This window comes from Vombatus ursinus, unplaced genomic scaffold (genome assembly GCF_900497805.2).
Source record: "Vombatus ursinus unplaced genomic scaffold, bare-nosed wombat genome assembly UNPS02014802.1, whole genome shotgun sequence".
Classification (NCBI taxonomy): domain Eukaryota; kingdom Metazoa; phylum Chordata; class Mammalia; order Diprotodontia; family Vombatidae; genus Vombatus; species Vombatus ursinus.
The window spans coordinates 8,401,392-8,415,798 of NW_020954580.1; the positions used below are offsets into that span (position 1 = coordinate 8,401,392).

Genomic DNA, 14,407 nt, shown 5'->3' on the forward strand with positions numbered 1-14,407 from the left:
GAACTTAGAGGCCAAAGACTTGGGTGTGGCCATCACCCGGTGACCATGGGCAAGACTCTCAAGGTTGGGGGGGAGTCAGGTTCATGTGCACAGCTTGGGGGTGATTCCAGGAGGCCCAGAAGGGTCAGTGCTTGCCTGGTAAACTTCAGATCAAGGACATGAACTCAGGTCTTCTGATTCCTTGAAAAGTGAGGTTTTTTTGGTTTCTGCATTGGAAAAGTACATTAGTGATGAGATGAGGTCCACGGGAGGGGTAGGAACCAGTCTCTCATGATTTTAGCACACCGAATCAGGAGACCTGAGTTTTAGTTTCTGCTTTTTGACCTCAGGAATGTCACTTTAGCCCTCTGGGCCTCGATTTCTGCATCTGCAAAAAAAGGATGAAAACAGATGCTCCTAAGGTTCCATTTAGCCCAGAAGGCATAAGTTTGCATTCAGCATGAAAACAAATCTCTTCAATGACCACTGTACATGGTAAATCATCTTGGACAATCAGGATGGTAACTTTTCCTGAAGCTACCTTACCACCAAGTGGAGATTGCTAAAACTCACTGAAGGTCACGCATGCCTCAGGGTAAAAATACTAGTAGTAGCTGAGGAAAATGACTTTATTTTGGTTGTCCTCACAACAATGATACATGCACAACCTAGGTGATCAAGAATGTCAAGAATGGCATCTGTTCACTTGGAACTTAACAGGATATTTTAATAATGTTCCAATATCAGTAGTAAATGATAAAGATCAGAACACTGAGAAGAGAATGGGCATCGTCTCTCAGTATCCACGTATCACCTCTGCAGGTACATTTTCTGTAGCTTAAGAAAATAACTCACTGACTCACATAGAAAACATTGATATGTAGTTCAGCCTCTGGCCTGGAATCTCTAGGTCATTGTCAGAACTGCAGGTCCCTCTTGGAATGGCTTCCTGGTCGCCTCCCCTAGAAGACCCTTTGTGGGGTCTTCCTCAGGCCCTGCAGCCACCACAATGCTCTTCTGTTCTCATGTTCTTTTCCATGGCCTACATCATGTCCAGCTATAAAACAAAAAAGAAAGAATTTAGAAGCGAGTCAAGCTACCATTCCCAGTGTTGCTTCTGTGAACAAGGGAGGTTTTGGAAGGTGAAAGGGACGCCAGGTAGGAACAGCTTCACAAAAATGGTTGCACAAATCTACACACGATGCACATGTATACACAGTCTACTGAAAACCTTAAACAACTTCACACCTGTGTGAGACTTTTGTGGAATTGCTTCATTAGAGAACTTAAGAGAGAAGAGAGCTTCTTACGATAAAAACTGAAATCACAAGATGCAGCCTTCAGCAGGTGGCTGCTGCTACCGGTCTAGAGGAAGGAAGTTTTCAGATGGGAAAGCTAGAGACACAACCATCATCACTTTAGTGCTTACAATCATCAACATTGGAGGGTGATCAAGGCCAGAATGAGCCCTGTTTGTTTGTACTGGGCTGACAGAGAACAGTTAAAAATTAGGCTTTTAAAAATGGTTTTTATTTGTAAACCCACACAAATTGCTATGTGTATATCTCATTTTTGGTTAAGTGCAATTTCAGTAAATGATCCAATTTTGTTATCAAAGGAATAGTATCCCTGGCTCTCTTTTAGCCCTTTGAATGGGAGGATTAATCTTTGTAAATAACAAAACTGAAACCACAGAACCCAGCACGTGCCATTATGAAATTACCTATCTGATTAAATTTATAATGGACCCGAGTAAGTCATGTAGGGGGACTCCATCGTGTAGGAAACTCAAATGTAAAGAAGAAATAAGTCTGACAAGTGGCTTCCCTGGCTCTCTTCACAGCTGAGGCAATTTCAGTCATCCAAGTGCCCAGTCTATGTTTCCAATACTTACTAAGTCATCCACATCTCCTCCTTCTTCTGCTACATCCATGACTTCGGCTGGTTTTTCCTTTGGGGCCAGAAACTGTGGATATAAAGACAATTAAATTACTGAAGTGTTGTTCTCTATCTCTCTCTGGCTGTAAAGGAGAGTTCTGCTTCTCTTCATATATTCAGAAACACCTACTCTAATAGCATTCCGTTTTAAAGCCTCCAGAAGAGGTATAATATTATCTTGACCTATCTATTCCCCATGTAACTGAGGATTTTGAAAAAAGTTATCTGGGATTCAACAGCATGTATTAAGGTAGAGGCGTCTTTGAGGGAAAGGACTCCAAAGTGATTGAAAGGGCTTGTTAAGTCAGTCAACAACATTTACTGAGGACCTATAGGTTCAGAGAACTCCTGCCTATAATTCTTGCCTTTGAAGGCCTTCTAAGTCTCTTTCTCTCCTCTGACACTGTCACTCCTCTGGTGCAGGCCCTCATCACCTCACACCTGGACTACTGCAATGCTTGCCTCAAGTCTCTCCCCACTCCAATCTATCCTCCATGCAGCTGTCAAAGTGATCTTCCTAAGAACCAGTCTGACCATGAAGTCCCCCATTCAATCTTCCTATTATCTTCAGGATCAAATATAAACTCTTCTATTTGGCTTTTAAAGCCCTTCCTACCCTTCTCATTTTCTCACATCTTATCCCTCTCCACCCTGGGATCCAGAAGCATGGTCCCCCTTGCTGTTTCCTGTACTTGACGTCCATCTGCTGACTTCCTGTGTTTTCGCTGGCTGTCTCCCATGCCTAAGGTGCTTTCTTTCCTCATGTCTACCACCTCACTTCCTTCAAGGGTCAGCGAAGTCCCATCTTCTGCAAGAAATCTTTCCCAGTCCTCCTTAATCTTAGTGCCTTTTCCCTCTGCTGATAATCTCCAATTTGTCCTATATATAGCTTGTTTGTACAGATCGGACTTCCCACTATCTTCCTCATTAGAACATGACATCCTTGAGAACAGGGATTGTCTTTTGCCTCTTTTTGTATTCCCAATGCTTAGCACAGTGCCTGGCAAGCAGCAGTAATTAATATAAATTCCTGTGGACTTGACTTGTTAACAAATAAATATACAAAGAATGGGTAATCGGAGCAAATAAGACTCTTACAGAATAACGTATACAGAATGGTCCATGTGTGTTGGAAGTGTGTGGAATTGCAGAGCGTTTGTGAATGGGACAGGGCCAACGCCTTTGACTTTTGCAATGGTAAATATGATTTAATATCCAATCCTCTATCTTCCCTAAGCAATTCTTTTGATCTGTCTGCTATATCACTTTCCACCTGTACAAACTAGGGATGATACTCATGACCTCAATTCCATTAAGACTGTGAAGAATATGAAAAAAAAAGAAAAGCCAAAACTTGGTTTGAGCTCTTCTGAAGAGAGCATAAGGATGATCTTCAAGTCTCCGATGGATTGTCATGTAAGGTAGAGAGCATAAATTCTTCATCTTTATTTAAGACAGGATGGGGGGGAGGGGTGCAGAAATAAGATAAAAGGAAAAAACTAAGGTAGAGTGGAATGAGTACTGGTTTTGAAGTCACAGGACCCAAGTTCAAATTCTGCCTCTGATACTTACCACCTCTGTAACCGTGGGAAAGTCACAACCTCCTTGGGATTCAGTTTCCTTATCTGTAAAATGGGGGGGGGGGGAAACTGGACTAGATGACCTTTTCAGTCCCTCCCAGCTTTAAATCTATGATTCTATGAGCCTTCAAAAGGCATGAAAAATAAGAAAGAGTTACCATAGGAAACTGGGTAATTTCCTTGTCTGAAAATTTTCAGCGTCAGGTGTGCTGGAAAAGTGGTTACAATTATTAGGATGGACAAGACAATCTCTTAAGCAAGGGTTCTTAACTTGGGGTTCATAAACTTGGTTTCTAAAAGCATTGTGATAACTATATTATTCTGAGAAGGGATTCACAGATGTTACCAGATTGCCCCTGGTACTCCAATAAGGCCAGACAGACAAACCTAAAAAGAATCAGAAGTTCTGGGGCAGACCAAGGCACCAGACCGAGGTTCAGAGATCTACAAAGGGAAAGGACTGGTCAGGTCCCCCATGGTAGTGACTAGACCATTTTTGTTCCATATTCATCCTGTCCCTCTTTAGACTGTAAGATAACTGTACTAAGAGCTATGTTTCATCATCTATAATGCCACAATCCTGTGGGATGATCTAGTAGCACAGTGAACAGTCAATTCTAAATAATTTAAGAGGGTGGAAAAGTACTGGTATCCTCAGCAGTTGCTTTTTTTTCCCCTATCCAAAAAAGAAAGGGGCAGAGGGAGAAAGCCCCACTTGCCTTGTGACTCATTCTCTCAATGACAGTGTACACAGAAAATTAATTTAGCGAGACTGCCTCCCCCATCCAGTGATGTTCTCATACAGTTGCCTCCACACAAAATGGAGAGGGAAAAAAACAAAAAAGATTTCATGTCAGTCCTAGCTTTCTGGTTCAGCTGCAGATGTCTATATCTCTCCATCTTTCAAAAGGTTTCTGTGCTTTACATAAGTTGAGGACAGAATAGAAATGTTTCCACTGCCTTCTAGCATCAAAATACGGCCTCAACTGCTCACATGGTTCTTACTGTTTGTTTTTATAAGACAGTGGCTCCCAATCTTGTTTCGATTTGACACTTAAACTGGATAAAACTGAGGTTTTGCAACCCTATTAAAGAAAAAAAAAAACCTAAAGAAAGTAGCAAATATCTGGAGTTTTTTGTCACTCTGGCAAAACAAAATATAAAAACAAGCCTTTATGCTGTTCTATGCTCTAGCATCTCTTGACTGTACCATTCTCCCATACTTCCTCCATCTCCTACCCTCCTCCTCCTTCTACCCCCCTTGCTTTCTGGGAGGCCAGAAAGTAAAGATGGAGCATGGCACCCAAGGAGTTGGTGATTATCTGATCCACTGTCAGGATGCTATTGCTGGGGGAAGGTGGAGGAGAAGGGATTACAAGCTTTGTCAATGTTACCGTTGTGCTCTCATACTGGTTCCAGAGCGAGTTTTTCTTCTTCCTGTTACTGATTTCCCTCCTTTAACAAGTCCGGCTGCTAAGTGAGAGAAACTGTGAAGCCACTGACAACTAATTTGGGTCTTGACCTGAGACTGGGAACCAGTGGTACCAGGGGAAGTCAAAGAAATACTGGGTAGGTATTATATTCTTAACCCAATTTAAAACTGTGATTAGGATTTCCCAAAGGTCCCAATCAGGTGAATGAAATAAGAGGGCCAAACATTCATTTGCATATGGTTTATGTATCTGACCATGTGATCTGCTCTGTAATTTCCAAATAAGGATTTGTATTTACTCTCTTTAAGCTCATCACTTTTAAGGCCACATCTTCTTCTGTTCTTCCTCTCCCACTCACTATCATTAACTTACATCAGAAATGTTCAGCTAAAAGAGAGAAAACAACCACTACCAAAAACCTCTGCTGGCCATAAATGTATGACCTATGCACCAGCTCAGTTCAGACATTTGGCTTTAGAATCATTATCTTCGTAACCAAATTATAAATTTCACATGTAAGTTTTGTGTCTAATAGTTCTGTTGTAACTTTCTTATCACTTAGGTGCTAGGCACACAGTAAGGGCTTTAAAAATACTTATTAATACAAAAGCTTTGTGGGTTTTATGCCATTGTTACCCTTCTGCAGTTCTATTTCCCAGTCTCCTCCCAACTACCAAAGCAAGCCTCAAAATGAAATGAAAGAATGGATCTTAAGACAAGTCTGCTTGTTCAGGATGACCATTGTATATAAAATTAAATATGAGTAATGCTTCTTGGAGCCTGGGCTAATTTTCCAGGGAGAAGCACACAGCAGCAAACAGAAAGTTTCATTTCCATCAAGCACTGAACATCTGCAATTGATTTTCCTGACAAGATCCACTTTGCATTTCTGCGTAAGCAAATTATGTCTAAAAGCTAAGCTGCCATCCATTATCCTTCCCAAAGCCTCTGGCAAAGCTGATATCTTCAAAATATCATTCCCCATCCTCCAAGCTCTTAACTGCAAGTAATTGCCAGTCTGCACAGTGATGGGGAGGATACAGTTCTAGCAGGGAATATAGTGATGGGCCTGTTTTCTCAATAAAAAGAACAGATAATCTGAACACAGTACAATGGAATAAAAGTCAACTCTCATCGCTGCTCATTCTCTCTTTGCAATGCACTTGGAAAGTAAAGGATTTGCAAAGGACCAACTCCTATTTTTAGAGCTCACCCCTCACTAGCTTCACTCCCTTTCCAACAATTACTGTCTTGTTATCAAAAAAGGATTCCGTTTCCTCCTCTGAAGATCTTTAAGAAAAGAGTAGGCAGCTATCTTTCAAACGTGGTTGGAATGCAATCTTATCCAAAGGCAGAAAAATCTAAGTTACCATCCAGTGCTAAGAGTCTCTAAAATCGGAAAACAGAGATGAGTTGACCTTGGTTTGCTCCTCAGACAGCTGCTATTGGAAGCACGAGTCTCCATTAGGAAGTTCTTACAGGGTAACATACAGATGTATGAAAGCGTTCTGAAGGACAGTGTGTGTCTGCATGCATTCTGCTTATGCTCAGCATTGGACAGGGTTTTACTCATGTCCTCTGTAGGTCATCATCTCACCAGAGAGAGGGAGTGTGGTAGGGAAGTTAACAATTCATCTGTGTTCTGAAGATCTCCGAGGCTCCTGGGAGCCGAACAAGGGCTTCCACAATTAGCAATGGCAGACAAGCACACACAACACGTGTGTGGACTGCTTTGTTGCCCATGTCAGACTCCACTTGCTTAGCGCCACTGCATCTGTGTAGTGGGGGTAGGGTTGCTACATGTGCCATGACAGCCAATGGCCAGGAGCCTGCTGCCTTCTCAAGCGTCCAATGTCCATCTTAATCAAAGATGCTGTCCACTACAGGGGCTTAGATAGATACAACAATACAGAACTGGCCAAGGCTTCTAGCACCCAAGACATCAACAAAAGCAGTAGCATCAGTGCTGCTGCTAAATACTGCTAAATATTTCTCTGGTCTGGATTTTTTTTTTTACCACTATAACTATAGTAAGAAGTGACCAAGGGAGAGAACTGCCATCAGCACCTCTCTGGTCAGGGCGATTTTCAAGCTCATATTTTGGGGGATGAAATTAGAAATGAATATTGGGAGTCACAGTCTAGAGGTGGCTCTTGTGATTTGTGGTAATTTCCTTCCCCTCTGCTGCCCCGGATGGGTTTCTACTATCTTTTTCCCCACCTGATCTCTATGTCCCCATTCCCCTCCCTCTAAGCTCCCCAGCTTTAATCCTTTCCTACAACTGAATTCTCCTTGCTTATTTATTTTCCATTCAAAAGATAATAAGGTTGACAGCTGGAAGGGGCCTGAGAGGATCACCTAGTCCAGTGCTTTCATTTTACAGGTGAGAAAACTGGGGCTCAGAGAGGTCAAACAGCTTGATGAGTGTTTAAGAATGTCCATGGTCACTCATCGCTAGAAGAGAGCAGATAACTCAGGAAAAGTTAAGTGCATAAAGTATGATTTTTACGACACCTTCAGCAAATGATTACACGGCCACAGGCCACCTCTGGGATTCCCCTCCAAACACTGCTGACCCCCCGTTTTGGCTGGTGTCACTTCTGCAGCATCTCCTGAATATGCTCCCCTCCCCTCCACCCCTCTGATGCAGGCCCTCATCGCCTCATGCCTAGATTACTGCGATAGCTGGTGGGGGGTCAGCCCCACTCCAATCTGTCCTCCACTCAGCCTAAAGCGATTTTCCTAAAGGGCAAATCTGATCATGTCAGTCGCCCCCCTGAACAAACTCCAGTGGCTCTACATCACCCCCAGGATAGAACACAAAAGCCTGCTTGGCATTCAAAGTCCCTCATAACCGGCCCCCTCCCACCTTGCCAGTCTTCTCACGCCTCACCACTCCACACAGCTTCTCCAGCTCTCGCTCCTCCACTCCCCCGATGATCTCTTCCCTGGCTTCCTTTAAGTCCCGACCAAAATCCCGCCTTCCGCAGGAAGCCTTCCCTCCCTACCCTCCTCATCCCGGTGCTTGTTGCTATTTGTTCTGTATGTAGCTTGTGCCTCTTTTACTAGGGGAACCTGCCTAGTGATCACTCCTTCGCTCTCATCATCAGGACCTCCCTCAAGTGCAGCCTGGGCCTGCTGATCATCTCATGCCTTCCCTCACCAAATCCAGCCTTGTCCTAACTTCCCTACCTCTGCCCAGGCACCTTCCTAGGGATTCCTCCTAGTCACCCAGGCTTGTAACATTGGAGTTATCCTTCTCTCTTTATTCAGGCAGCTAGGTGGCACAGTGGGTAAAAGGAATGGACCTGGAGTCAGGAAGGCCTGAGTTCAAATCCTGCTTCAAGTACTTCTTACAGTTATTAGCTGTGTGACTCTGGGCAAGTCACTAAACCTCTCTCAAACGAAAAATGGGGATAAGTAACAGCACCTACTTCACAGGTTATTGTTAGGATAAAATGAGGTAACAGATCCAGAGCCAAAGCTATATAAACACCAGCTATTCTCACTACTGTCATCTCTGCAATCTGCCCTGCCCACCCCATCCAATCAGGTGCCAAATCCCACGGACAACATAGCTCTTAGCTGTCCTCTTCTCTCCAGTCACACAGAGATCACCTTGACTCAGGCCCTCCTTCCAAAATTACTAGAGACCCAAGGCCTTTTCTCACTCCCCATCCTTCTGGACCTCAGCAGCCTTGGACACTGTTGCTCAGCCCCTTCTCCAGGACACTCTCTTCTCTCCAGGGTTTTAAGATTCTGCTCTCATCTGTCTGACTGTTCCCTCAGCGTCTCCTTTGTTTGATCTTGCACTCACCACGGATGATGGGAAGTGTAGAGAGCGTCCTGGGGTCCTCTTCTCTTCTGCTTCTATGGTAATTTGCTTAGTGATCTGATGAGCACCCGGATTCAGCTGCTATCATCTCTATGCAAATGCCTTTCAGTTCTATTGAGCCAGCCTGAGCCTCTCTCCTAACTGCCATGCTTGCATCTCCAACTGCCTACTGGACATCTTGAACTCAACATGTCCAAAAAATGAACTCGTGTTTTCCCCAAACTTTTGCCTCTTTCAGACTTGCCTATTATTTCTGAGGGTACTACAATCCTCCCTGTTACTCAGGCTTGCACCCTTGGTGTTATCCCCTACTCCTCACAGCACCACCTCCCATCCAATTGTTGCCAAGTCCTGTCAATTCTATCGTCTCAAAAATCTCATGTATATGCTCCCTCTCTCCTCTGACAGCAGGGAAGGGAATAAGCATTTAAGTAACACCTGCTATGTGCCAGGGCACTATGTTGAGCACTTCTTACAAATGTTATCGCGTTTGATCCTTCCAAAGACCCTGTGAGGAAGGTGCTGTTATTGTCAGTATCCCCATTCTCACAGTTGAAGAAACAAAGGCAAACAGAGGTTACGTGACTAACTCAAGGTTACACAGCTAGTTAAGCATCTGAGACTGAATTTGAACTCGGTTCTTCTTGATGCCAGGTCTAGTGCTCTGTCCATTGTGCCACCAGCTGTCTCACACTGGTCCTGACCCCTGGCATCTCACGCCTGGACAACTGCAATAGCCTTCTGGTTGTTCTCCCTGTCTCCAGTCCATTGCCCACGCAGCGATCAAAGTCTGCCCATGCCGACTGACTGCCTCTCCCTGCCTCCGCCTCCAGTGTCTCTTCTCTCCAGTCCAACCTCCACACAGCTGGCAAGCTGATGCTCCTAAAGCACAGATGTGTGCCTGCCCACACTAGCCTCTGTTTACTAGATACTCTTTCTGGATGTCTCATTATCATCTCCAATGCATGCTATTCGAAGCAGTACTCTTCATCTTGTGCCCTACACCTGAATTTGCTCAAAGAGCTCCTCTTTCCATTAATGGAACATCTTCCCATTCATGGAACATCTTCCCATTCACTTAAGTCTGTAAAGGCAGAATCATCCTTGGTCTTTCCCTTGCCCTCACCTCTCACATTCAGTTTCTAAGTCTTGTTAACTCTACTTTGACAATATCTCTCGAACAGCCACTACATGCTGCTACTACTGCAATGATCTCCTAACTGCCCTTTTTGATTACATCCCCTCTCCTTTCCAATCCATGCTCCACACAGCTGCCAAAAAGTGTCTAAGGGAATATCACAACTACTAACCACATAGTCCTATAGGTAAGTAGTGTATATAAAAATCTTTAGGATTTTCCTGTCTATATAAGATCCATAGGAGAATCATATATGCACACATCACAGGCATTTTCACTAAGGATATTAATAGGTAATAAGTAGTAGACAGAATAAAAAAAAGAAAATGTGAAATATCTCATTGGAAAAACTGATTTGGAAACTAGATCAAGAAGAGATAATTTAAGAATTAGTCGGTTGACTGTTGTCCTTCGTTCTCAAAGAGGACCAAAATGACCTAACTATGTTGAGGTCAAGGCACAGTGTGTCTGACTGTGGCTGATCAGACCAATATGAATTTGGAAGGCTTTACCACAGGTTGGGCACAAATAGTCCATAAGAATATTTGAAAGGGGCATAGGGTGTTCAGGGAAGACTAGTATCTCTGGTGTCCATCTGATTTACCCAACTCCCAACTCTGGCTCCAAGAAGTTGTAGCATGTGCAGCAGCCAAACCCTGGTAAACGATTTTGGTAGATGGGCTAAACATGATTGAGGGTAACCAAGGGGTCTCAAACCCATTGTTAAGTTAGGGGAATGTCTACTTCAAGCGTGTGAAAACTTCCCCCGGCAGAATGGGTGGTTTTGTTCCAATTGTCATGAAGTTAGCACAAGTAGGCACTGTGAAGTACTTCTGGTCGGACATCAAAGATGCCAAGGTCATCCACTGCATCCAGAACCGTCATCAGTAATCCTGACTTTTGCCTTGCCATTGGACTTCAATGACTCTAGAAGACAATAAGGCTGACAACTTCATGCAACTCAGTCTCACTTAAATCCAAATTTCAGAACTCCCAGGTCAAGGAGAAAAATACTGCAAGCAGTCAGATACAAACAATTCAAATATAGGCAGACTTTTAACAGAGTAAAAAGAGAGAGGGAACGGATAGGAAAAAAATAGGATGGAGGAAAATACACAGTAAGCACAATTGTGAATGTGAATGTGATGAACTCACCCATAAAACAGAAGCAGATAGAATGGATTAGAAACAAAAATCCAACAATATGTTTTTTTACAAGAAACACACTTTCAAAAATTGGTCTAATTAAAAGAGATAAGCAGAGAAACTAAAAGGTACCACAGATAATGAACTAATATCAATACTAGTCATATATGCAATAAATGACATAGTATCCAAATTCTTAAAAGAAAAGTTAAGTGAGTCAGAAGAGAAAATAGACAACAAAACTATACTACTGGAGAGCCTCAACTTTCTCTTCTCAGAACTAGATAATCTAAAAATACTATAATTAAGAAGTTAAGGAGATGAATAGAATTTTAGAAAAGTTAGATATGATAGATCTCTGAAGAAAACTGAATGGGAATAGAAAGGAGTATACCTTTTTCTCAGTGGTACATGGTACCTTCACAAAAACTGATCATGTATTAGAGCACAAAACCTCATAATCAAATGCAGAAAAGCAGAAATATTAAATGCATCTTTTCCAGACCATAATAAAATAAAAATTATATTCAATAAAGGGCCACAGATGGAAATATAGATTAAAAATAAAATAATCTAATTCTAAAGAATAAGTGTGTCAAAGAACAAGTTATAGAAACAATAAGTAATTTCATTAAAGAGAATGACAAAATTAGACAACGCATCAAAATTTGTGGGATGAAGTCAAAGCAGGATTTACGGGAAAAATGCTCACGTCAATACAATAGAGAAAGAGCAAGTCAATCAATTGGGTATGCAAGTAAATAAACTAGAAAAACAAATTAAAAATCCTCAATGCAACACCAAAATGGAAATCCTGAAAATCAAAAGAGAGATGAAAAAAAAAAACTGAAGGAAAAAAAAATCTCTAAACTAATAAATAAAACTAGGAGGTAGTTTTATAAGGAAAAAAAATCCAATAAAACAGATAAATCACTGGTTAATTTGATTTAAAAAATGAGGCATAAAAGGAAAAACTGATACAGAAAAAGATGAATAAGGGAAGGGTGAATAGTGCTGGAACCTTATTCTCTTTGGGAATAGGTTAAAGAGGGAACAACATATATATCTAGAAAATACTGGCATGGAGATTACAGCAATATATCACAAAGATCATAAACTATGACCATGTGGAATTTATAGCAGGAACTCATGGCTGGCTCAATATTAAGAAAACTATTAGCATAACTAACCATATCAATAACAAAACCAACAAAAAAACCACATGATTACCTTAACAGATGCAGAAAGAACTTATGACAAAATACAATACTCATTCCTATTAAAAACACTCAAAAGCACAGGAATAAATGGAGCTTTCCTTAAAATGATAAGTATTATCCATCTAAAACCATCAGCAAGCATTATCTATGATGGGGATAAACTAGAACTTCCCAGTAAGATCAGGGGTAAAACAATGATGTCCATTATCATCATTACTATTCCATACTGTACTAGAAATGCTAGTTATAGTAGTAAGACTCTAAGAATAAGAAATTGAAGGAATTAGTTTAGGTGACAAGGAAACAAAATTATCACTCTTCACAGATGATACGATGAATTCAGAAAGAAACAATTCAAATATAGGCAGACTTTTAACAGAGTAAAAAGAGAGAGAGAACAGACAGGAAAAAAATAGGAAGGAGGAAAATACACAGTAAGCATAATTGTGAATGTGAATGCGATGAACTCACCCATAAAACAGAAGCAGTGGAATTGCTGGATCAAAGGGTAATGATTCATTTAGAGAATCAAATTAGAGAATTCAAAAGGGAATGATTCATTTAGAGAATCAACTAAAAAACTAGTTAAACCAATCAAACTTCCAAAAATTTATTTTATTCATCTGGAAGAACAAAAGGTCAAGGATATCAAGGGAATCAATGGAAAAAAAAAAACATGAAGGAATGTGGTCTAGCTGTACCAAATTTCAAGCAACATTATAAAATGGTAATTATCAAAACAATCTAGTACTGGCTAAGAAATAGAATGGTGGATCAGTGGAATAGATTAGGTACATATTACATTATATGTAAATGACCATAGCAATCCAGTATATGATAAACCCAAAGATTGAAGCTTTTGAAACAAAAACTCATTTAACAAAAACTTTTAGGAATACTGGAAAAGAATATGGCAGAAACCAGGTATAGACCAATATTTCACACCATATACCAAGGTAAGTCAAAATGGGTACACAATTTACACAAAAAGGGTGATACCACAAGCAAATTAAGAGAACATGAAGGGGCAGCTAGATGCACAGTGGATAGAGCACCAGCCCTGAAGTCAGGAGGACCTGAGTTCAAATAAGGCCTCAGACCAAACACTTGACACTTACTAGCTGTGTGACCCTGGGCAAGTCACTTAACCCCAATTGCCTAAAAAAGAGAGAAAGAGAGAGAGAGGGGGATAGAGAGAGAGAGAGAGAGAGAGAGAGAGAGAGCACAGAGTAGTTTATTTGTCAGATCTATGGAAAAGGAAAGAATTTAGGACCAAAGAAGATAGAGAGCATTATAAAGTATAAAATAGATAATTTTGATTATATAAAATTTAAAAGTTTTTACACAAACAAAACCAATACAATTAAAGTTAAAAAGAAAGCAGAAAACTGGGGGAAAATTTTTGCAACTACCTCTGATAAAGACCTCATTTCTCAAGAGAACTGAGACATATTTATAAAAATACAAGTCATTGTCCACATGATAAATGATCAAAGGACATGAACAGGCGGTTTTCAGAAAAAGAAATCAAAGCTATCTACAATTATATAAAAAAGTGCTACAAATTACTATTGATTAGAGAAATGCAAATTAAAACAACTCTGAGATACAACCTATCAAATTGGCTAATAGGACAAAAAAGGAAAATGATTATTGGAGGGGATGTGGGAAAACTAAGACATTAATGTACTGTTGATGGAGTTGTGAACTGATCCAACTGTTCTGAAGAACAATTTGGAACTACGTCCAAAGGGCAGTACCCTTTGATCCAGCAATCCCATTGCTAGGTCTATATACCAAAGACATTAAAAAAAAGGAAAACAGGACCTATGTGTACAAAAATACTTAGAACAGCTCTTTTCGTGGTGGCTAAGAATGGGAAATCAAAGGAACGCCCATCAATCAGGGAATTGCTAAACAAGCTCTGGTGTATGATTTTTGTGATGGAATAATACTGAAATCCTTAGCAGGATGGTTTCAGAAAAATCTGGAAGACTTACATGAATTGATGCAACAAAGTGAAGTGAGCAGAACCAGAAGAACATAGTACACAGGAACAGCAATACTGTACAAGCATCAGCTCTGCAAGACTTAGCTAGTTTCAGAAATGCAATGATCTAAGACTCCAAAGGACTTAG

The 14,407-nt window shown here is 41.0% G+C and overlaps 1 protein-coding gene across 1 annotated transcript in view; it reads right to left on the reverse strand.

Moving 5' to 3' along the window:
• Nucleotides 1-594: 594 nt before the first annotated feature.
• The window catches only part of XRCC5 (X-ray repair cross complementing 5), a 113,934-nt gene continuing 100,121 nt past the window's right edge, over nucleotides 595-14,407 (reverse strand). The window contains exons 20-21 of the mRNA XM_027873620.1: nucleotides 1,874-1,945; nucleotides 595-1,036 (exon numbers count right to left, since the gene is read on the reverse strand). Of these exons, the coding sequence (XP_027729421.1) occupies nucleotides 1,022-1,036; nucleotides 1,874-1,945 (87 nt within the window). The 3' untranslated portion in view covers nucleotides 595-1,021. The remainder of the gene's footprint in view (nucleotides 1,037-1,873; nucleotides 1,946-14,407) is intronic.